At 39.0% G+C, this 26,326-nt stretch overlaps 1 protein-coding gene across 2 annotated transcripts; it reads right to left on the reverse strand.

The window, feature by feature from the left end:
- Positions 1 to 1,031: 1,031 nt before the first annotated feature.
- On the reverse strand, positions 1,032 to 7,471 carry LOC124549906. Of its 2 annotated transcripts, none has more exons than XR_006967718.1 (4): positions 7,353 to 7,471; positions 4,629 to 5,392; positions 2,881 to 4,539; positions 1,032 to 1,679 (listed from the first exon to the last, which is right to left on the reverse strand). XR_006967718.1 is itself a non-coding variant. In XM_047125274.1 (4 exons), exons 2-4 carry the CDS (start codon positions 5,093 to 5,095, stop codon positions 1,591 to 1,593), a joined length of 966 nt encoding a protein of 321 aa, XP_046981230.1. In that variant the 5' UTR covers positions 5,096 to 5,392; positions 7,353 to 7,471; the 3' UTR covers positions 1,032 to 1,590. The 2 variants fall into 2 exon arrangements, 1 of the variants encoding a protein (XP_046981230.1); XM_047125274.1 differs by having other exon boundaries at positions 4,130 to 4,539.
- Positions 7,472 to 26,326: the final 18,855 nt, after the last annotated feature.

Consider the following 26,326-nt stretch of genomic DNA (forward strand, 5'->3'; position numbering starts at 1 on the left):
CATTTTTTAAAAATGCTGTAATGTGAATAACCCCAAATTGTGTTTTACTGTCAGTGTTGTTTTGTGGCAGTTGTGTACAAATTGTAATCATTATAGTCAATACCTTTCTTAAATTGGTTTCTTGGATTTAGTAAATGTGTGCCAGTGCTATATTTATATTCTTATTCTTTGTCATCGATGCATGGAGTTGGACACTAATACATATACAAAATTAAACAAATCATTACTCTCTCCTGTCCAGTTAATAGCTCTCTGTAGACTAGGCAGTGATTTGAAACACACAATTAAATTACAAGAATCTGGCTTTCATCCACCTACTCATGCCAACCCTCATCTGCAGGTTGTTCACCACACAAGCATAGGTCTCTTTGGACCCTGATTCTGTCTTATTACTTTCTCACATATTTCACAATTTTTCCACACTCCTTTGCTTTTCCCCTTTGTCTTCACTTACCAGAAGCAGAACATTGCGTCACCAAAAGCTGGACATAAACATTCATGGCGAGTACACTTACCTAGTTCAGCTTTCTATCTGCTATTCAAATAAAAGTTTAAACAGATTCATTGTCCTTTCATTTTCAGAATGTTAAAGTCACAAACTGTGATATGAAGACATGCAGTCTGACTAGTTGGCTTGGTATTTAATGAAAAAATTAAGTTTTTTACAACATTAATGCATTTTTTGTTTAGTTTAGGATGGTTGCCTGAAAGTGTGTTCTCCCAGCAAAAAAATAATTTACTTCCCTTTTAGTTAATTTGAGATGGAAAATTTTTGTTTAGACTCTACATGCCAGAGGAAGCTATCATCATAAGCAATTCCTTTATGCCAACCTTGGTGTAAATGGGGGCAGTCTGTTCATCATTCCTATTTAAATGTGATGCTTATATTAACATTGCAAAATATCTTCACTTAATCTTCTAAAATAAAATTTTAATACCAATTAATAAAATAACAGTTCGTTCCTGCCAATATTAGTTTATTATTGCCAATATATATTAAAATGCAGGAAACATTTTTCATTATCAGCTGACAGAAGTACTTCAGAAAGCAGACATAATATGACAAATTAAATAAGCTACATGTAACCTGAAGGAACAGATGTAAATAAAAAAAGTCATATGCAGAATATAAAATATAGTTTACATTTTAAGAAAAGATAATTCACATTTCCCAGAAACTTGTGCAACATACACAATAAGTATCCACATTGTTGGGATATCCCAATTTAAAGAAGAACTTCTATATTTCAATAGTAAGTTTGGTCTGAGCTTTAAGAAACAACTTATTTCAATAATCGGGTTAGAAAATGGCTCTGAGCACTATGGGACTTAACATCTATGGTCATCAGTCCCCTAGAACTTAGAACTAATTAAACCTAACTAACCTAAGGACATCACACAACACCCAGTCATCACGAGGCAGAGAAAATCCCTGACCCCACCAGGAATAATCGGGTCAGACCAGAGCTACAACAAAAAAACTTAATATACTTCAGCAGTCAGGCTAGGCCTGAGCTTTAAGAAAAAACTTAATTACTACAATCATTCCCTTAATAGTTCCATTACGTTGGATCTCAGATTAAGAAAATCCTACACACTATGCTGCAGTAAACAGTCGCGCACCTTCAAAAGCCTGAAGCTGACTGGGATGATTGCGTAGCTGGTGATGGAAAGGTAGCCTGAACAGAAATTAAAATCCACATTAACATTACTGAAAACCTTTATTTCTAAATTATGGATTACTAAGTTTGTTGCACTAATACTGGGTTAATGTTGGGGAAAAATGTTTGTGTAACATGGCTTTTCTTATCCATTTCTGTATCGAAATATTCAATGACGGAATGAAACTCAAAGTGGCTCCACATTTGTGTGTATTTACATCTTTATATTGTAATTAGCTACTTAAAGTCATAATATGTATATGCCACACCTTAAAAAAACACTTAGATAACTAATAATAAAAAATATAGGCCTAGTTAATTGTTACAATTTAGATGTCATGTAATGAGAATTTTACTGTACATGCAAGACATACTGGACCAAAGAAACGAAATGCCATGATGTTAATAACCAAACATCTAAACAAGATTAGCAAACAGTTTGAACGTGAGTATATTAATATGGGTGATAATACCAGATGTAGTTTTTCTGCCTAGATGGTGTTATAGTCAGGACTGAGATTTTAAGCTAATGGGGAACTTGAGGCAACTGCCAATCAGGAAGTTGTGTTAACACAAGATATGAGCACTTTTACCCATCAGCAATTATTCCATAATGTACTAATGCCACTGCTTTGGAACAAAACGTGTTGTGAACTATGTTTGAACATTCACATTTGCATGAGAAAGTCACAAGCCAATGGAAATATGCAATGCTGCTTGCACAGAAGGGAACATCATGTACACACATCAATTTTTTTTTCGAATGAAACAGAATGTGTAAACACTTTATGACTGATTTGCAGTGTATCATTCAGCTGGCTTGCTGTGTAATGGAATTATCCACACCAAGTTCAAGGTGTGGAGTGACTTCAGTTTTTTCAATAGCAATGTCTACAAATTATTCCACGTGACAGTCACATCAAATCATAATTAAGTATTTTCTTTTTCTTTAATTATACTAACAGAGCTACCTTCAGATAAAATAAGAATTATTTTAAAAATGGTGCCAGAAACTTGCATGCCATAGCCTTTATCAATACTGGATGTGAGGTCAATCTGGAGGCAGTTTTCAGTTGCAATTTCTTATTTCTTTTGTGGATTGTTTCGGTCTTTACACCACCATTAGCACACAGTATTAAATTTATGCAAGTTAGCCAATAGCTCTGTGTGTCCAGCAGTGCTCCCTCAAACTTAAAAATGTTAAATAAATAATAATTACTTTATTCCTTAATACGCCCTTTGGGGAAAGGAAAGTTGCTAGATAAATTTCAAAATGCCATACATGACTTTAGAAATTTCTACTGTCTTTACAAATTCCTTGCTTTGCTTAGAGTGTGGTCTTTGTCTTCCCCCCGGATGACATCTGGGACCTGCCAACTTGTTTTTTCTTCTGCTTATTGCAGTGGGCTGAACGGGAATATAGTTACCACGATTTTTTCTAGATTTTCCTGTAACAAAAATTAGAATTCATACAATATTGAATTACTTGCCATAACATCTATATAAAAGTATGTTTTACTTCCCTTCACCAAAATTTGCCAAATAAGATGCACATGCAGATGGCGTTTGAAGCTTTCTCAATTTTTCGCACATGACTTCAAGGCCTTTCCTCATTTCCTCAGGGGATTTATTTGAAAAATCTATGAGACGAGCTTTTATCTCGTCGATTAAATTATTATTTCTATTGTCTGGAACTGTCTCCATGTGAAGTGTCTCTGGCATCTCTTCTTGGCTTTCACAGAGCAAACCTGTGTCCATTTGCTCCAAACGTTCCGAAGAACTTGAAGCCCCTGCATTCTGAGAGCAATACAGAGGCTCTAGCCACCCTTCAGGAGGCTCCTCATTTGTAGCAATAAAATAATACAGTCTGCGTATACTGTCACTATCAGTCACCTCCCTGTAGTTTCCTGATGGTAAAACAGTACTGCCCCAGTCTATATGTTTGCAGATCTTCCCTGTATTGCCTTGGCAACAAGTGCAAACAAGAAAAGCCATATTAACAATGTAATAATAATTCTCCCTTTCTTCACTGGGAACGAGCAGAACATCCTCATTGACTTGTCTGATTTTTGCTAGAATCTCCTGTGAAGGAGCCTTTATAGGCCTACAGAAAGACTTAGGACTTGCTCCATTAGCAGCATCAAGAAGTCTCCTCTGAAAATACAAATTCACCTGTGTGAGAAAAAAGTCCACCATCTGAACCACATTAAAGGCACGCACCCTCTCAAAAATCCTGTCCTTTAAAATTCTCATGAAGGCCTCACTTATATTGTGTTGTGCCCTTCAATAAGCATACCTCGCCGATATGAAAGGGTCCACAGTTCTCTCCTATCCCAATACCCTTCCAAGTATTTCAATAAATTTTGATGATTTTCACCGATGTTCGCTCTTGTTACATTATAGTTTACCACTGCTTCATTTTTTGTTTGCGCAAACATTATTTTTTATGAAATTCTGGAAGAACTCACACTGTTTTTGCTGTGGTATAGCATTTTTTGCTTTGAGAAGCCAGCGCCACACTGCCTGCAGGACATGGAATATACACAACAAAGTTTTTGTGTTTGGGAAGCACCTTCTAATTGCATTTTGTTCTGACTGGCTGTCGTCAGTCAGAAACACACTTGGGCCATTGATGTTTCCCCCAAAAATATTTTCCCCCACTATCTCTTTCAGCAACTCTAGTCCCATTTCTATAACTCCGCAGCTTTCTGAAGACATAATCAGAACTCCTAGTGGTAAACGTCCACACTCACTGTGAGTAAGTAAAACGAACACTCTGCTGCTATCATGATCCAGAGAACCAGTGGAATCCATAAATACAAGTTTGGAAGCAGCTTTTACATGAGTATGGACTTTTTGCATCAGTGGTGAGCAAATGCTGAAAAACAATTATACAAATATTAATAGTAGCTAAATGTATATGCATAAAGTTTTCATCAGACTACAAATTTGTAAATGTACTCTTACCATACTATATAATCATCATCTTTCTGAATCATCTTGGCACACACAGCTCCAACTTCGCTGTTGTATTCCTCTAACCTCTGTTGTAACAGCTGCTTTCCTTCTTTGTTGAAGTCTGTTGGCCCATACTTTTTCTTAAAAACTTTGTTGAGCAAATAGTGGCAAAAGTTGTAATCAGGACACCTGCTTCTGTCTGCAAGGACTAAAGGGTAATCTGAACAATTCAGCTGAATTTCAACCTTTATTGACTCAAGAGCAGTGGCTGGTGAATGACCTCTTTCAAACAGGGATATTAATTTTTCTTTGACATCACTTGATGGTTGCCTAAATCTTAAAGCAGCAGCACTCTCAACACTGTGGTTATGACCCAACACCAAGTTAACCTCACACGGCATTTCCTTGTAGGGCATTGCTTTCTCTACAGACTTACCTCTGTATCTATCATGCACAGCATGAATTGTCACTGTCATTTTTGATGGACAGTTAGTGTTTTTTGTTGCCCTTTGCACTGAACCATGAACTTTTATACTGCGAGTATTGTGGTGACAGACCAGCCTTTGTTTGAAAACAACATACTTTCCTGATGCAGGTTCAGTGCACCTTATTGTATAAGTTGTTTTTGTTATGTTTTCAAACTGTGCCAACCACTGTCCAAACTCGTCCCTTGTTTTAACATAAACAAGGATGTTTAAAGATTAAATTTCTTGCACATTACAATCATTTCTGTGCAGCTCCAACACACGTGTTTTCCACTGCGGGAGAATTTCCTGTTAAGAGAGAAGAGCATGTATTACTATCACTTCTGTACTTGGCTTCATTTAAATTATTTCAGAATTTTCCTCCCTACAGTAACATACATTTGATATAAGAAGTGCAGCAGGTATGTAGACACATGGTAGACCAGACCACAATTTCATAAAAACCACCAATAAGTACACATTTCACCTTGGGTAGGGAGGGGTAAAAACAAAATAATATTTAAACTTTCGAAATTTTGGGTGAAAAGCTTTTGTACTCGTCAGAATATGGTTAAAAATGTTTCATATTCACACAAACGTTTCACTGAAAAAAGAAAAAATACTTGGGGGCACAAAAAAAGACCTAGTGACTAAACTGAAGAAAGTGCCTACACAGGTGACAGAACAATAAAAGTATGAGGCAAGATAAAAAGAATTCATATAATGGTCTATTAGACATATCTATGTCAAACAAATTAATGTATTATAAGTTTTGAGGAAAAGGGTAGATTTTTATACAGAGGAAATATTAACTATGTTACAAACAGTATTTAAACTAATAGTTTTGGCCTAAACAAATTTTTCTAGACACTTCAGTCTGATAGTTCCAATTCCAAATCTTAAGGGAAAGACAAATGGACATGTTGGTGTGCTCCTATAGATTATTTAAAATTTCTGAAGTTTCTGGGTGATTAGAGCTGGGTGTTTGGTAAAATCTGAAAACCAACCCTTACTGGCAAAACTTCTTTTCTCTGGTAAATATGCTTTCTGTAGTACCTGAACAAACTCAGCAACAAACTGTTTTACCTTGAATGAAGTTACAGGAAGGCCCATGTAGCCAAGCAAGTATATTCATCTTTACTGAGAACAGATCTTTGTGTATTCAGAACTTTTTAGTATTACTCTCAGATACCAGTGGTATGTTTAAATTACAGTTGAGTAACAGCTTTTATTTACACCTGGCATTAATTTTAAACTACCACAGCATACTCTGTGTCTTTCTCTTAAAGGTTGCAGTTTAATATAATTTCTAGGCATTCAACACTACTGACAGTCTAATGATTTCCAAATTGAAATACAGAGAGTAAACAAATCAGTTACTAATTTTTAAAAAAAAAGCAAACACTATTTGTAATTAATCTGAACTTAGGACACAGTCAGCTGCTCAAGATATGATTGCCTTCTGTTTACTCCACTTTTCCTCCACCTTTCCAAACAATGGAAAAAACAACTCACAGTTTATATACAAATGTGTTTTATAATTCCAGTACACAATGTTAATAAGTTTTAGCTGATTCTGAAACTTCTTACGCATATACATGTTTCACATATATGTGAAACATAAAGAAAAAATGGCCTACGAAAAAAGCCTTCTTTTAAAGGATCATTAAAAGTCTATGTGGGTAACAAGAAACATAAAAACCAAATTAGTACAGAAACATGTATTAAATGGTAATTTTCCAGTACCGAGAAATGAAAATCTGTCAAAATAGGTATACCGCTGTTTTATATTACGATTTGCGAGCGCTGTTTCATACAGTTATTAAATCTCCTGCTTACTATCACACCATTTAAATTACTGGGGTCCACAGCAAGATTTTTAAATGAGGATTTCTGATCAGGTAAACAAGTTGGCTGTACCTTCACCTTATTTCCTTCCATAATTTGCTCTAATAATAGCTATTTTTACCCGATCGTGCTTATTTTATTTTTACCCTACCAATACCCTTATCTTTCATGTTTTACTTGATCCCCATAATTCTATAATCTTAAGTAGCCAACATTACCAAGTTGCCAATAACAACTGTCAAGTGAGCAGTCTGGATTAATAGCTTCAAAAAGCAAGCAGAGAATACACCCACTTGAGAAATAGTATTAACTATTTCACTCTGCCTTTCGTTCGCCGACAGCATTATCATTGAAAGCAATGAATTTCAATGCTTAAAAAAAACATTAAGTGCAGAAAATTCATACTAAATATGGTACTTACAAATACTTCAGCCTTTCGCTCGTCCACAACACTATCTTCGAACGAAATCATTTCGAAAATACAGTACAGAGGACACGCTGACGCAGGAAACGCATACACATACAAACACAATAGGGAGTAGTGACTAACACAAAATTTCGCGCGCGCGCGCCTGATGCACAGCACTTTTTCATTGGTGGTCGTCTGGTGGGTTCTTATTGGTCGCTAGCTACAGTGCTCAGAACAGTGTGGAGGGGAGATGGCTAGACCCCGTGTTAGACATAGCTCTCACTAGGAGGATTACGGGGTTTGTGACCGCGAGGACGATCAACAGAATGTCCTCCGACCACAACCCAGTGATCCTAGAGGTCGACGTGGGAGAATGGGTAGCACTCCCACGGTACCAGACGTCTTACAAACGTACAAACTGAGAGCGATACCGAGAAACTGTCGCCTCTGATATCGCTCGCGCTCCGCCACCTACTGCCGAAACAGTAGAACAAGCGCTACAAGACCTAACAGGCACCATCTTGCAGGCAGCGGAAGAAGCCACCCCTCCACAAAGGGATGGCCCGCCGCCGCAAATACAGCTCCCGGAACACTTGCTAGCTCAAATTCGACATAAGAACAGAGTGGCAAAAGAGTGGAAGATAACCTGAAACCAGGCCACAAGGAGGCTGCTCAATCGTCTACAGAGAGAATTGAAGGTAGCGCTCAATGAGCACAGAAACGAGCAATGGCAAAACCGCCTCACAGCCCTCAAAGTAGACGATCACACACTTTGGCAAGCAACCAAACAATTCACAAGAAGACGCGCTAGGATGCCGCCACTGCACGGCGAGTGGGGTATGGCCTACAGCCATGCTGAAAAGGCCAACGCCCTCGCCGACACTTTCGAGAAGCAGTTCCAAGCGGTTGAACCCCAGGATGATGAGCATGAAAGAGTGGTCCATCGTCAACTGGCTGCCTTCCTCAATGCTGAGGAGGACCCAGAAGACGAACCCACAGTTTTTGCCCCTAAAGACGTGGCAAAAGTAATTAGGTACCTCCCCTCCAAAAAGGCGCCAGGACATGACAATGTCACCAACCAGTTGGTCAAAAACCTCCCACCCACGGCGATCGAACACCTCGCGAACGTCTTCAACGAGATTACTCGTTCCCAGATTGCTGGAAACACGCGGAAGTGGTCGCAATACACAAACCAGGGAAAGACCCTCTATTCCCGCAGCACTACAGGCCGATTAGCCTCTTGCCAACTCTCAGCAAGATCTATGAGCGCCTCCTGCTAAGACCCATACAAGAACATATCACCAGAGAGCAAATTCTGCCAGATTTCCAATTCGGATTCCGGCAGAACCACTCTGCCCCACAACAGATCATGAGAGTGGTTGAAGCAGCCACAGAGGGCTTCAACCACAGAGGCTACTGCGGGATAGTGCTACTAGACGTAGCCAAGGCCTTTGACTCAGTATGGCACAGAGGGCTACTCTACAAGTTGTACACCCAAGGGTTCCCCGGGAGTATAGTCAAACAGATCAAAAGCTATCTCTCGAACAGAACTTTCTCTGTCAAAGTATAAACAGCCACCTCCACCAGAAGGCGTATTCGTGCTGGGGTGCCACAGGGATCGGTCCTGGGGCCCGTTTAGTACAGTCTGTACACTGCGGACACACCAACGGCCCCCCTGGTGCACACTGCACAGTACGCTGACGATACAGCCTTCTACACAAGAAACGCGAACAAGGACCTGGTCATCCATAGGCTACAAGGGGTTTTAGATGACACAGAAACTTGGGCCCGTCGCTGGCGAATCACCATCAATTCTGAAAAGACGCAGGCGATGCTGATCACCCGTAGGCTCGGAAGGCGCGAAGCTCCTCAACGCCCCCCCCCTCCACCTTCACCTAAACGGTACCCAACTCCCCTGGCGCAGAACCGCCAAGTACCTTGGCGTAACCTTGGACTCTCGTCTTACGTGGAAACCCCACATAGACGAGGTCCATAGGAAGGTCTGCGCCAGAATGTCCATCCTGTACCCAATCCTCAACTCATCCAGCTCCCTTTCCTGCTCAGTAGGAGTGAACGTATACCAGGCCCTGATCCGGCCAGTCATGGAATACGCGTGTCCTGTCTGGGGATACACGGCGAAGCAGCACCTGCACAAACTCCAGAGGCTGCAGAACCGCGCCCTCAGGAGGGCACTGCGTTTACCCCTTGGATTCCCTATCGACGATTTGCATGCCGCTGCAGAAATCCCAGTCCTGAGAGAGCGTTTTCAAGACCTGGCAAGGGCCTTCTATGAAGGTACTTCCAGGTCGGGAAACGCCCTCATCCACTCCCTAGGTCGGTACGACATGTCCCGCGATAAACACAATCGCCCCATGACGATCTTCGACGACTAAGTCGAAGAGAAAAATCCCAATATCCATTCCCAAATCCTGCTCCTACCCAAATTACTACAATTATCTCGCCAAACCTCAGGCAAGTACCAGACTCACACAGAACAATCATCACAGTCCACAGACACCAAAAAAGTACAGAAATAATCACACACACAAGTACACAGGGGAGTAAAAGCCGAAAGGCTACAAACTCCCCCTCACACTTCCCCAAAGAGGGGAAAGTACTAGATGAAAGCAGCAGTATTCGCCCAACGCAACTTGGAGGGGAGATGGCTAGACCCCGGGTCAATGAGGTTTTTTGTAAGCTATTGAGCTCTTTCGTCGCCAATTACTTGTTTAATGAAACATTCTGTTTCAGAATTCTGTCGCAATAGCTGCTGCAAAATGAGTTTGTACAAATTATGTTGTGTTTTGGTAAAAGAAATACAATTAAACCTGTCAAGAAGATAAATGTGGCTGTTTTTCATAGATGGTGCTGCTTCTTCAAATGAGAAAAGGTTTACAATTGACACAAAAATAAATTGATAATTCTGTTGGAATTTTAGTAGAATCCCCGTAACACATCTTTTCTTTAACACTTAACGACTGGAATGGAAACTTACCAAAGGATTTTATCCCTTTTCTTCCTCCAAACAATATTAAAATATAGACAAGCGGAATGACAGGCACATGCCAGATGCTGGTGCTCACCTACAGCTTGCCAAACTGGTAATGTGTGATTCACGAAATAAATAGTTGTTATTGAGAAAAGTAAACAAATGATCTGTCTCACAATACAATGGTCAGTGTATTGTTAGCAGCTGAAAATAATGTGCATGACAGGAATGCTGAAGCTAGCCAGGTGTGCCTTGTGAGTGGGAGAGTTCACGTCATTAGAAAAGCATTGTCATGGAAGTAGATCTGCCTTTGTCAGCAATACATTTCGACAAATTAAATATATCAGATCACCACACTTTTTCAGGATACTCATACTTTTGGAATAATGGAGACGATTTCTTCATTTGTATAGCTTGTTGTATAATTAGTTTATTAATGCTGATAGTGTGTTTGTAACCACTGAAATGCTTTTCTCGTCACAATGAGCCAATTCAAACACTGTTATTCTGAGGACTTCTTGACTGTTTCTCGCTTGCAGTGGAAATGTGATGTTTGCTTGTATGTAATATAATGCCTCTTATTACATCCATATCCAAGTAATGATAGTGAAACTTATGTACTTCATACCTTGGACGCTTTTTATCAGGAGCAGAAAGAGGTCATACAAGTGAAAATTACGCCTTTTCTACTTTTTGCAACGGATCGTAGAGATATGCCAGCATAACAGGCAGCAATTATATAACTTTCTCTTACACTCCTACCTTGCTTCTAGATCACATGATTTTATAATATTCGTTACTTCGTTATTCTCTACCCTCACGATGAATCAATCATCTGTCCCTTCTTATGAGCTGAAAACATTGTGGAGGCAGAAGATATAATCCCAGTGGCTAATGACTCATCAGTTACTGAACTGCGGATTGCTCTTGACTAAAGAACAAATGGAAGAAAAAACTATACAGATATATGTAACGAAACACTACTCAGTGATAATTAAATTCAGTATACTGTAAGGCCGTATTTTTCGGTTGGGCAATACTTCCAATGCCCATGTGCGCCCTGCTGAAGTGAGCATATGGTAGGATTGCCTTCCCGCTCCCCACCTCACCCCCCCCCCCCCCCCCCCCACAGTGCTCGAGTGGCGCACAGTGCGAGAAACTGTGCCTCAACCGCAACACCACGCAATCAGGCGTGTCCCCGTCACGTCGCGTCCCGATTTCCTCGGTCCCATTTGAACCTGTGAAGTTACAAAAACGCGAGTTGCGCTGTGCTACAAGCGCTATACGCTCAATTTGCGCTTGGTTGCGGCTCAGTTTCTCGCACCACTCTAGCGCTATGTTAGGGGTGTGGTGGGGAGTGGAAGACAGACCTGCCATATGCTCCCTTTGGCATAGTGCATATGGGCAGTGGTAGTACTGGCCATACCGGCCGGAGTGGCCGAGCGGTTCTAGGCGCTACAGTCTGGAAGCGTGCGAACGCTGCGGACGCAGGTTCTAATCCTGCCTCGGACATGGATGTGTGTGATGTTCTTAGGTTAGTTAAGTTTAAGTAGTTCTAAGTTCTAGGGGACTCATGACCTCAGAGGTTAAGTGCCATAGTGCTCAGAGCCATTTGAACCATTAGTACTGGCCATCTGAAAAATGTAGCTTTACCGTACACTGAATTTTGTTGTCACTCAGTAGTCTTTCTTTTTTCGCCGTTTAAGGGCTCCATCATTTTTCATTAGTTTATTATATTTTCCACTTATTTATCCATATTTTGTTATTTTATTTCGTTACTGTTTTGCTTTGTCAAGAATGATACACAGTTCAGTGACTGCGAGCCATTACCCACTGTGATTATATCTTCTGCCTCCATGATATCTTCAAATTGCAAGAAGGCACAGACAGTTCATCACAAGGTTAGTGAAATAGGAAGTAATATTATAAAATCATGCGATCAAGAAGCAAGGCCAGCAATTTTAAATATTATACAGTGAAACAAGGATATCCATATGCTGCTTAAGTTGATATTTCTGTATGATCCATTACAAAAATTCGAAAAATGGGTATTTCCATAGATGTATCCCCTTTGTGCTCTTGCGAAAGAGCGTCGAAGATCTGAAATATATGAGTTTTAGTCTGATGTCTTGGATATCAATGTAATAAAAGACTATTTACGACATGTATGTGGATATCATATTTCCACTGTAAACTAGAAACAATCACCAAACCCTCCAGAATGACAATGTTTTCAATGGCATGTAGTATAAATAAAAAGCGTTTCAATGGTTGCATACATGATACCATTATCGATAAAGTAATTACACAAATGAAGGATGCAGTCGATATTATTCAGAAAGTGTGAGTGTTCTGGAAGAGTCTGTGACATGATACATTTAACATACTGAAATGTACTGTTGACAAGGCAGGCCTACATTCATGACAATGTTTTTTCAAACGAAGTAATCTCTTCCCCCACACAAGGCTCACCTGGCTAGCTTCTGCATTCCAGTTGCTGCTGACAGTACACTGATCATCATGTTGTGTGATATATCAACTGTTTACTTTTGGCAATAGCAACTATTCTATTCATGATTTACACACTGTCAGTTTGGCATGCCATAGGTGAGTAACCAGTGGCTGGCATCTGGCATTTGCGCATCTCTCTGTCTGAAGGGTAGACTCGTCATTATTTTAGTATTGCTCAGATGAAGAATGGGAATAAAACCCTTTGGTGGATTCAGCTTCTGGTAAACCTTTTGGGATGTATGGTTGTGGTCCAAGAAACTCTTCTGTTCATGACGTTTCATCCAGAACTGCGCTGGACATCCTCAGAGGCGCTCCTCCTCTGAGTCTTGCTGACTGACTGGTCAGACGTCCAAGAGTGACATAAATACTGTAGGAAAGGAGGTGTGGTCACAGTAACACATGATGAGCTGACAACGATTACCTCTGTTCATCACGTGTTACTTTGACCATGCTCTTTTTCCTACGGTATTTATATCACTCTCGGATGTCTGGCTGGTCAGTTGGCAAGACTCAGCAGAGGAGCGCCGCTTAGGATGTCCAGAGCAATTCTGGATGAAACCTCAGGAACAGAAGAGTTTCTTGAACCACAACCTCACATACCAAAAGGTTTACCAGCAGCTATGTCGTCTAGCCATGAAAGCCTTCCTTCTATGATATGGGAATTCAACCAAAATTGCAACAGAATTGGCGATTTATTTTTGTGTCAATTGTTAACCTTTTCTCATTCGAAAAAGCGTCACCATTTATCAGTTACAGCTAAATTCCTCTTGTTGCCAGATTTCATTGTGCTTCTTTTACCAAAACATGGTATAATTTGGACCAATTCACCTTGCAGCACCTATTGCGACAGAATTCTGTAATAGACAGTACGGGGACAAAGTTCGTTTTGGTGCATGCTGTTAGTGCGGGTTGCCTACATCAGGGCCAAGGTGTGTACTCAGGGGCAAACCTATTGTTCTCCTTTGATTGACAGGTCATTAACTTATTGTTCTCCTTAGATTGACAGGTCCTTCGCCTATTGTTCTGCTAAAGTGATCATTCCTTTTGATTGACAAGTGCTTAACCTATGGTTCCCCTGCCCTCTTCCCTCTCCCCTTTCCCCCACTCCTCAGGAAACCCCCCCCCCCCCCCTCACTGCAACAGGTACACTTTCAGGTCTGAGTTATTGGAATAGCCTGTATCACTCTTATCAATTTGATTGATTACTTAATTAAATTGATCATTTAATTAACCTCTCCCCCTCTGGTAAATAACTTCACCTCCCACTGTCCCTTCCGGAAATTGGCAGGAAAGAGACTCAGTTGATCGGTCATTTGCATGGGATTCGGTTGCAGAGTGTGGAATATTGTTTATTTAAACAATTTAGGGCATTCAAGACAGTGTATGGAATATATGAAAATTGGTAGCTCTTTGGTGGAGAGGAAGGATCTCATAACAGCAAATTCAAGAATATACTGTTTATTTATAAAAAATTCAGTTTGTGGGGGTTGTATTCCTCTTGTTCATCATTCTCTGCTGTTTGGAAACATGTAGGTCTTGTGAGAAGTAATTACATGGGGCAAACATGTTTCATAACCTGATGTTCGGCAGTGTACTCTGGGTGTCTTAACCCAATGTTCGGCCCTTTGTTTGCACTTAACCTATTGTTCTATTAAGTGGTTTTCCATGTCACCCCCATTTCCCTAAACTATTATACCGCCTTTAATACCAAAGTAAGTAATTAGTTATGTCATCCCACCATTTTCTGGTACACTTCTTGAATTTTATATGCTTTTGAATGACATTTCTGGCGCATTCATCTTTGTCACCCAGCCCCTTAAATTACAGTACTGTGTTTTACATAAGAATTATGCAAAGTAACCTAGTGTTCTGCCCCTTCTGCTCCATGTCACCCACTCACGCACACCCTCCCCTTAACAACTGTACCGCTAACACCACATTCATATAAAAAGTTTATGCAAACAAATTAAATCGATATTCTTCACATGTATGGGGTGATTTTTTTTTTAATTCGCATCATCCTATTGGTCGGTGAAATCGATGGAATATACTTTGAATGAAAGATCGCTAGTAACAAAACACATCCTGCCACCCGACGCCCGACGCCGACGCCGCCGATTCCGCACACGCCCCCAGAAGTCAGGGTGCACTGTCGGCCCCCACGAAGTGACGACGCAGTCGACCCATGATTTATGATTTATGCAATGTACTCCTTTCCCCTGTCGCATCTTGGGAATAAAATCAAGACTTCAGTTACATGACTAAGATGATTCAAAGTCAGTGATAGGTGTTTGTGAGGCATTGCAATCCCCGTGGATTCATTTGCTTGACAGATGTCCTGTTTACAGAGTTAATGGAAGCATGACGTGTAATTTCACACGTCATACGCCGCTGTTATGGATTTATCTGTTTCTTTCTAAGAGGTATTCTCCGTTACTCATTATCATTTTATATAGGACTGTTGTGGGCATTGTATACATTCTGAACCGTGATCGGATGTGAACAGTGGACGCTATACATCTCTGAAAAACTATACTGTGCAAATATCATACAGAATCGATATTTCAAGGAAGTAGTTTTTTCACTTTACGATTCGTTACCATAGTTTATCGCAGAGAAACCAGGAAGAAGGATGCACGTCATGCACTGAAAATATATTTCTTACATTGGACTATTAACAGCGTTACATTTCATGTGACTAATAGGTCGGAAACTGAAGTGATCTAACATTATAGCCTGTTTTAAGTGAGGAACCTTGTAGCCTTGGGAGTGCATGTGTTTATTTTCTTTCTTACCAATACCTTCCAGGTACTGAGCCCAGACTCTAGAACAACACTTTAGAATTGATAGCGTGGTTGATTTCCGTAAAAATACTTCGAACTCCATCCTTCTGGAGCTCCAACATGCTCAAAACCAGCCGTTTCTTGTTCTTCTTAATCATCTGTTGTTACATCACAACACTTTCAAATATGATACTACACACCGATAAGGGGTGCCAACCTCCTCGACAGTGGGGCATCAGGATAGATCTTGTGTACCTGGATGGGCGAGGACTGAACTAGCTCCATTCATTCACGAGACACGGAATGTAGCGGTCTACTTCTCGTCAGATGCAGATTAAATCGGTAACGGTGCTGCAGGGTGGGCTGGTCAAAGACAGTGCTAGGGGGCCTTTCAGTCACTAATTTTATCCTAAGACTGTGAGAATGCTCTGTGACTCTCATCCACATGGAGATACATCATAAATTAAGCACTATGCTTGAGGTGCTGGAAATATGTAGAGTGCTGTTTGGTATACTTTGATGATATATGTTTTCGAAAATCAACAATGAATGGACGTACTGCACAGTCATCTATCTACATTCGCAATGATACAACGTAGAGAAGGGACGGTTTAGCTATGATACTGAAATTGGGAAACATGCTGTCACATCATTGGTTGGTGTTGAAATTACTGTAAAGTTGCTAATATTGTTCACACTATCAACTGTGATGCTCATTGTCACAGTACATCGATGGTGCCTTTTCTATCAAAATGGTTCAAATGGCTCTGAGCACTATGGGACTTAACAGCTATGGTCATCAGTCCCTTAGAACTTAGAACTAATTAAACTTAACTAACCTAAGGACAGCACACAACACCCAGTCATCACGAGGCAGAGAAAATCCCTGACCCCGCCGGGAATCGAACCCGGGAACCCGGGCGTGGGAAGCGAGAACGCTACCTCACGATCACGAGCTGCGGACTCTTTTCCATCCCATCTGTCCAGTGGTTCACTGTTGGTTACCACATAATGATTGATTGACATAGCTTGTTTGAGTTGGAGAAGGGATTATGGCGGAGGTGCAACACCTTCTGGGGATGGCTAGCACCGAAACAGTGATCGCATACGAGACTGAAGTATGAGGAATCAATCGAAAGGGAATGCAGAGCCATCAGCTATTCCGGCACTATGACATATGAGTTTAAATGAAGAGCTCGTCAATCACCGCATCGTCACTTCGTGGGGGCCGACTGTGGACCCCGACTCCTAGGGGCGTGCGCGGAGTCGGCGGCGTTGGCGTCGGGTGGCGCGATGTGTCTTTTACTAACGATCTTTCATTCAAAGTTTTTTCCATCGATTTCACCGACCAATAGGATGCTGCGAATTATAAAAAACCACCCCATACATGTGAAGAATAACGATTTAATTAATTTGCATAAACTTTTATATGAATGTGGTGTTAGCGGTACAATAGTTAAGGGGAGGGTGTGCGTGAGTGGGTGACATGGAGCAGAACAGCAGGTTAAGGGCGGAACACTAGGTTACTTTGCATAATTTTTATGTAAAACACAGTACTGTAATTTAAGGGACTGGGTGACAAAGAAGAATGCGCCAGAAATGTTATTCAAAAGCATGCAAAATTCACGAAGTGTACCAGAAAATGGTGGGAGGACATAACTAATTACTTACTTTGGTATTAAAGGCGGTCAATACCTTAGGGAAGTGGGGGTGACATGGAAAACCACTTAACAGAACAATAGGTTAAGTGCCAACAAAGAGCCGAACATTAGGTTCAGTCACCCAGAGTACATTGCCAAACATTAGGTTATGCAACATGTTTGCCCCATGTAATTACTTCTTACAAGACCTAGCTGTTTTCAAACAGCATAGAATGATGAGCAATAGAAATACCATCCCCACAAACTGAATTTTTATAAATAAACAATATATCCTTGAATTTGCTGTTATGAGATCATTCCTCTCCACCAAAGAGCTACCTATTTCCATATATTCCATACACTGAATTGAATCCCCTAAATTGTTTAAATAAACAATATTCCACACACTGCAACCGAATTCCCTTCAAATGACCGATCAACTGAGTCTTTCTCCTGCCAGTTTCTGGGACATTGGGTGGGAGGGGATGGGGTTTACCAGAGGGGAAGAGGTTAATTAAATGATCAATTTAATTATGTAATCAACCAAATTGATAAGACTGATATGGGCTATTCCAATAAATCATACCTCAAAGTGTACCTGTATCAGTGGGGGGGGGGGGGGCGGGGGGGGGAGGGGTTCCTGAGAGGCGGAGGAAGAGGGAGGAAGGTAAGCAACAATAGGTTAAGGACCTGTCAATCGAAAGGAAGAATTCTTTTTGCAGAACAATAGGTGAAGGACCTGTCAATCAAAGGAGAAGAATAAGTTAATGACCTGTCAATCAAAGGAGAACAATAGATTTGCCCCTGAGTACATACCTGCCGCTGATGTAGCCAACCCACACTAGCAAAATGCACCAAACTGAACTTTGTCTCCCTACTACAGACTGACTCATTAAACAAGCATTAGGTGACCAGGGAGGTCAGTAGCTTAAAGAAAACCTCACTGTCTCTGCTTGCAGATGAAATTGCATGTTTGTTTTCATGTTAGGAAATTCTCGTTTCACTAGGTTATCATGACTCTTTAAAAGTTAAAGTCATTGGACTGACAAAAAAATAAAATGAAAACCACACCTTCTGATATATCATCGTATATAAAAAAATGTTCCATGTGTTAACAATTTGACAAAATGTTCTCCTCCTTGTGTGTTATCATTTGCCAAAATCCTCAGTGAAAATGCCTATTATTTATAGTCTGACTTACTGCTCACCCTGGAAAGGTGTCATCATGATACATTTGTTGACTGGGAGGCATTGGCTCGTTATTTTCGATGTCCAGTCTTCTCTCACTATGTAATAGCTTCAGCAGCTGTGTAATGTCGGGATCTTCTGGTTGTTTTTATTTGGTCATGTTACTTGCAATATTATGCAAGACAGCCATACTCACTATAATTGCCATTTTTTGTGGATTACACCTCATTCTCATGGATAAAATGGGGAATGTCATCTTCCATAAACCATATTGTCTCTCCACAGTGTTCCCTGTTGCAAGATGAGACCTTTAGTACCTGCTTCAGTTCGTGGAAATAAAAGTGGCATCAATAGGCATGGTCTCCATGTATAACCACTATCTCATAGTAGTGATATATTGGTATTCCCCCACTTTCAAATTTGGCTGTGCAAACACAGTCACGAAATACTGTACTCTCATGCACAGAACCAGGCCACCGAGCCACGATGTCCCATATTAATAAATTGTAGTCACTGATGCTGTGGCAGTTAAATGAAAAATAAGATATTCTATTGCGGAAAAGCTCCACATCATATCTCCCAGGAGACTGATTCATTATATCAGTACAATCCACTATACCTATGACTCCAAGAAATCCAACCAGTATGCTAAAACTATCCACCACAGAATCTAATTTAGCATGAGATGTAAACTTTATGTATTGAGCAGACATTGCTGCAATGATTGCTGATACTTCACTAATAATTCTGTGACATGTTGTACTATTACATTAGCACTGTAACCAATTACTACATTAAATGCACCAGTTGTGTATTCCCTTAAAAATTTGTTCATGGGAGGGACAATGTTATTTCAGTAAGTGGGAAATTCTAGCCTATCACAGATACGGCTTAGTACACAATCACACTGTTTGTTTTGAAACACGAAATCTATCCTCAAATTTCCTGTCTCTGTAGTCTTCAAAAGGATTTGCCCTTTCCACAAGTACACCAGTTGGCGTCGTTTTACGTATATAACAATTCTTCATCCTCTATGCCATCCAAAACATCAAAACATGCTATCTTGTTAGGTAATTATTTTAACCATGATTAAATCAAGATAATGGACCCTGACCCCAGTTAACTTTAACTGTGATTCACTCCCTTGGTTAAATTTAATTGAGGTTGGTGAAGTTGAATTTTGCATTGATCAGGTTTAAGTACGGACTTGACCACAGTTAAGTTTTAATCGACGTTGGTGCAGTCAGCCATTAGCGTGTGTGTGTGTGTGTGTGTGTGGCGTAACGTACATTATTGATTTGAGATGCAAAAACTTGCTGAGCCATTGAATCATAGAACTTAATGACTGATGATTGGGATTACCAACGCAGTAGTTAACGGAAGTTGAAGTTGTCATTATGCACAGAAAGATCATACAGTTTGACTGTTGCTAAATGGATTGTGTCTAAACTGGTACTGACAATCCTTTGACATTACAGTTATTGCCAACTTGTGAGTGAAACTGTTCTTACATTTAACTGAATCCAAGAGCCAAGGCACTATTGAAATGTGTATTCTATTTATGTTCTAAATGGACACCCGAGTGTTCGAAGCCATAACTGTCATGGGGAACATAATAACAATTACGGATCAGGTGCAAGAACGGTTTCATTGTCTGTGGGTTCGTGATCATTATAGTCGTATGCAAATGTGATGAACAGTTGTACCACAGTTGAAATTATCTTGAACAGAATATAAAGTACTGAAATGGGAACTAAGTGTGTATAATCAGTAATAAACCTGTACATCCTGAACCTGTGTTTTCTCACCAACAATTACGTCTGTTCAGACAGTGGCCCGTTAAACGCCACTGCACATGACTTTGCAGCATAACCGAGAAGTGACTTTACCAGCATACTTTGCCATGGAACTACAACCAACGGAGTTGCTGTAATAATTCCGTTTGCAACATCACATGCCACCACGATCAGCTCAACATGCCGCCAAACCTCTCCAATAATGAACAGGAAATTGCATTGCCATGCACTCTTCACTTAATAAAATTCAGCAGTTCAGATTCTAAATCGTTTGTTTCCTTATAAAACTGTTTCCTATCATTTACTTTTGTTATGTGAATAAATTAGCTGGAACTGAACTATTAATTTTCAATGTAGCTTTGTTAACCCCCGTTAGTTATAAGCATTTTGCTTTCACTTAAATCATCTCTTTTTTTAAATTAAGCTGCTGCAATTGCATATTTTTTCTGTGGTTTTTGAGGACACAGATCCAAATGAGTGTGCAGTGTTAATTTCAAAGTGAGCTGGTACACTAAAATGTCTGATATGTTCAGGTGCGTAAATCATGGCATCTGCCATTAGTTTCTGGTTTCTGACCAATAGAATAAAAGCTGCTTCTTTGCACATGCTGGTTGCCCATGCACTGTGCTGACAGAATCGAAGTGCGCCCACCCTGTAATCTTTCTGAAACAATTTTACGGAAACAATATAGTCAAAATATTTGATTTTCTTAGCGTTGTGCGTCAGCTTCGTAGAGAATTGCACGTAATCCCGCTAATTTGCTGAGAATCGAATCTGGGCCCCTTCACAACACACTCCGCCGGGCTGACCACGCAGCTATCGAGGTAAACGAAAGTTGGTATCTTAAGAACGATATATTAAAGCAAAAAACACTTCCAGCATGTTTCCGTTCAAGATATCAAAATAATATCTCAAATTTCAGAAGCTCAATAAATCTTTGCATATTGTCAGACTTGTCTTCGCAAGTTTCTTTATAAATTTGACTGTTTCAGAACTTTTTCGTATATGATACAAACGTCGCGATTGTGGCTCTAGTTTTCGTAGATCACAACTTCCTACATCCTACTGTGTAACTTCTGACTATAGAATGTGCTGCATATGTATTTAATCTCACTTTATGCTTTTACAATGTAAAATGGCTATGTTAATAGCAAATGTTTTAATTTTACCAGTGTACTTTCAGTGCTGCACAACAATATGTTATCCACACTGCCTTCACCTAAAATAATTACAAGCGATGTTCGGTACCATTTTACCAAAATGGAAAAAAATGGAAAATGCCGCTACTTTCAGCAGTTAATTGTCATGGCTTCTGGCCCTATATCAAACATGAAGAGATATCCAAAATCGAAGGATACTATAGTGCCTCTAGCACAATGTGGGTCAGGAAGCCGATCAAGATCGCCATCAATCCATGCAGAAATCCAGGAAATCATTTCTCGTGAACTGTCCTCACCGACGTCTGCTTCGACCTCGAATGAAGGTATCCTCCCAAAAAAGCAAATTGAGTCTTATGCACTAGCCAGCCCATCATTGTCGTAAGGTTCTGGACCAAGTCCTTATTTATCTCTTTACCCTCAACTGATTTTCATTTACAACAACCAATAAGTATTTTTTTTAAATATCATAAAGCTGTTCACATTAAGTAAAGGTATGCCATTAAATGTACAGCTTTTAAAAATGATTTGCACTATAAATTAAAAATTTTTCGGCCACCAAAAAGGTAAACTGCCGTATGTCTGATGCATGGACGAGTGTAAGTAGCATTAGTTTGAGAAGAGTGAACTAAAATCATACCTTTTAGAGTTCTCACAATTTGAAGACAGATGGGTTGCGGAAAACATCTCAAAATGGGTCTGTTATTCCAAATACAATATCAATGTTAAAATCACTTCCACAATAAAAGACAATGCGTCAAATACGTAATTAACTGCTGTGCTTTTAAAAGTTCCACATATCACATGCTTTGCACATTATTAAACTCCACTGCACAACACGCAATTCAGAAGTCCACACAGAAAACCATTGATGTGTTCAAATGAGTTATTGTGTTTCTTAAGAAGAAACCCTTTGCTTTAAGCAAACTTGCTGAAATGCAATAAAATTAAAAAAAGACCAACTGAAATTGAAACAAGATGTCCCAACTAGATGGAACTACTTCCGAAATGTTGAAAAGATTTGCTTTAAATAATGGTCTCATAATTACTTACCTCGCTATTTTAGGTGGACAATCGATCTCCTTGAACTTAAAAGATACAGACTGGGATATAATGCAACAGGCTTTACAGAGTTTGAATGTTTTTGATGAGGTAACCGAAGAGGTGCCCTCACAGAAAACAGTCTTAGTCTCAATAATGAAAATCTTAACAAGATTAATAAAATGGCGACCAAAACCTTTTAAAGACTAAAATAAAGAATAACCTCAAGAAAAAAGTCACTGGTTGATAATTTGCTTGAAGAGTTACCAGAGTGGTTTGGTGTTATCTCCAGAAATGAAAGGATCAGTCAGGCAACATTAATGAACTCCCATTTCAAAATCAAGGCTTTTCAGATGACAAAACATTTCAGGACATCTGCATGAAGGCTGTTGTATAAATGAAAGCGTTGGTAACTAAACAAGAAAAAACAGAGCTTGTGTCTCAACCAGTTGCCGCCTTTACACATGATACTTCTTCAGTCTGGTAGGAGTTCAGTGAAACTATTGATCAACTTCTAGCAAGTCACAACCCAACAAATGCAGCAATTATCGAATTGGCCAAATATTTAGTGGAGGGATATTAGTCTACAAACAGCCATCTCATAAACAAAAAATTTGCTGTGATCAGCGCTGTATCAACTGGTTCTAAAGGTCAGTGGCCTATTTTCAAAAGCAGGGCAAATGTGCACTGAGTAGAGAAAGACACTCACATCAACTAAAATTTGTCAAATTTTATTCATAAACGATAATATTTATTAACTTTTCTTTTATGGGATCATGTATGGCAATATGGGCCATAAATTATGACTGCACATACACTTCAATTACAGTTCTTATAATTCTTATATTGTATTTTCTTTCAATAAAAATATCAAAATATAACAACAATCAGTCTTCATTAATTAATTTACACTTGATAATAAGTGTTTAGGATTTTGTTGTAATATTTATAATTTTTGCAGTAGACGATATTTAAAACATTTGGATCTGAAAGATTAGATTAGATTAGATTAATACTGGTTCCATGGATAATGAATACGATATTTCGTAATGATGTGGAACGAGTCAAATTTTCCAATACATGACATTATTAAGTTAATTTAACAACATGCTTAAGTTAATATAACAACCTTTTTATTTTTTGTATTTTATTTTTAATTTTATTTTTTTAATATTTTTTTGTTTTTTTGTTTTTTCTTAATTTATATCTAAAAATTCCTCTATGGAGTAGAAGGAGTTGTCATTCAGAAATTCTTTTAATTTCTTCTTAAATACTTGTTGGTTATCTGTCAGACTTTTGATACTATTTGGTAAGTGACCAAAGACTTTAGTGCCAGTATAATTCACCCCTTTCTGTGCCAAAGTTAGATTTAATCTTGAATAGTGAAGATCATCCTTTCTCCTAGTATTGTAGTTATGCACACTGCTATTACTTTTGAATTGGGTTTGGTTGTTAATAACAAATTTCATAAGAGAGTGTATATACTGAGAAGCTACTGTGAATATCCCTAGATCCTTAAATAAATGTCTGCAGGGTGATCTTGGGTGGACTCCAGCTATTATTCTGATTACACGCTTTTGTGCAATAAATACTTTACCCCTCAGTGATGAATTACCCCAAAATATGATGCCATTTGAAAGGAATATGTGAAAATAGGCGTAGTAAGCTAATTTACTAAGATGTTTATCACCAAATTTGCAATGACCCTTATTGCATAACGTTTCAGCAGATCACCAATGTGTTTCTTACAATTTAATCGCTCATCAATGGACACACCTAAAAATTTGGAATATTCTACCTTACCTATATGCTTCTGATTAAGGTCTATATTTATTAATGGCGTCATACCATTCACTGTATGGAACTGTATGTACTGCGTCTTATCAAAATTCAGTGAGAGTCCATTTACAAGGAACCACTTAGTAATTTTCTGAAAGACAGTATTGACAATTTTATCAGTTAATTCTTGTTTGTCAGGTGTGATTACTATACTTGTATCATCAGCAAGGAGAACTATCTTTGCCTCTTCATGAATATAGAATGGCAAGTCATTAATATATATTAAGAACAACAAAGGACCCAAGACTGACCCTTGTGGAACCCCATTCTTGATATATCCCCTGTTTGAGGAATGTGCTGATCTTTGCATATTATGAGAACTAGTTATTTCAACTTTCTGCACTCTTCCAGTTAGGTACGAATTAAACCATTTGTGCACTGTCCCACTCATGCCACAATACTTGAGCTTGTCTAGCAGAATTTCATGATTTACACAATCAAAAGCCTTTGAGAGATCACAAAAAATCCTTAATGGGTGGTGTTCAGTTATTCAGATCATCCAGAATTTGGTTGGTGAAAGCATATATGGCATTTTCTGTTGAAAAACCTTTCTGGAAACCAAACTGACATTTTGTTAGTACTTCATTTTTACAGATATGTGAAGCTACTCTTGAATACATTACTTTCTCAAACATTTTGGATAAAGTTGTTAGAAGGGAGATTGGATGGTAATTGTTGACATCAGGTCCATCCCCATTTTTGTGCAAAGGTATAACAATAGCATATTTCAGTCTATCAGAGAAAATGCCCTGTTCCAGAGAGCTATTATACAGGTGGTTGAGAATCTTACTTATCTGTTGAGAACAAGCTTTTAGTATTTTGCTGGAAATGCCATCAATTCCATGTGAGTTTTTGCTTTTAAGCAAGTTTATTATTTTCCTAATTTCAGAGGGAGAAGTGGGTGAGATTTCAATTGTATCAAATTGCGTAGGTATGGCCTCTTCCATTAACAGCCTAGCATCTTCTAATGAACACCTGGATCCTACTATATCCACAACATTTAGAAAATGATTATTAAAAATATTTTCAACTTCTGACTTTTTGTTCGTAAAGTTTTCATTCAATTTGATGGTAATACTGTCTTCCTGTGCTCTTGGTTGACCTGTTTCTCTTTTAATAATATTCCAAATTGTTTTAATTTTATTATCAGAGTTGCTGATTTCAGACATGATACACATACTTCTGGATTTTTTAATAACTTTTCTTAATATAACACAGTAGTTTTTGTAATGTTTGGTAGTTTCTGGGTCACTACTCTTTCTTGCTGTCAGATACATTTCCCTTTTCCGGTTACAAGATATTTTTATACCCTTAGTAAGCCATGGTTTGTTACAAGGTTTCTTACGAGTATATTTAACTATTTTCTTGGGGAAGCAGTTTTCAAATGCATTTACAAAAATGTCATGAAATAAATTATATTTTTAATTGGCATCAGTTTCACGGTACACCTCATCCCAGTCTAACTGCTGTAGGCTTTCCCTGAAATTTGCAATTGTTAAATCGTTGACTGAACGTACTACTTTGGAGGACTGTTGAGTATTGCTGAATGGAGCTATGTCATATATTGTAACTAGCTGTGCACCATGATCAGAAAGACCATTCTCAACAGGCTGAGCATTTATCTGGTTAAACTTATCTTGGTCTATAAAGAAGTTATCTATCTGTGAGCTGCTATCCTTTACCACCCGAGTAGGAAAATCAATAACAGGTGTCAAATTGAAAGAACCGAGTAATACTTCAAGGTCTTTTTCCTATTACCCTCTTTCAGAGAATCTACATTGAAGTCCTCACAAATAATAATTTGCTTCCTCCTGTCTGACAGATAGCACAACAAGGAGTCCAAATTTTTCAGATATAGATGAAAATTTCCTGATGGGGACCTACATATAGTTACAATTATAAATGTGCCTTTATTTAATTTAAGCTCACAGCCACATGCTTCTATATGTTTCTCTACACAAAACTTTTTTGTTTCTATACTTTTTGCACAATGATAACTTTTGACATATATGGCAACTCCTCCTTTCTCCATATTTTCTCTC

Source organism: Schistocerca americana, chromosome 1 (genome assembly GCF_021461395.2).
Source record: "Schistocerca americana isolate TAMUIC-IGC-003095 chromosome 1, iqSchAmer2.1, whole genome shotgun sequence".
In the NCBI taxonomy this organism is placed as follows: domain Eukaryota; kingdom Metazoa; phylum Arthropoda; class Insecta; order Orthoptera; family Acrididae; genus Schistocerca; species Schistocerca americana.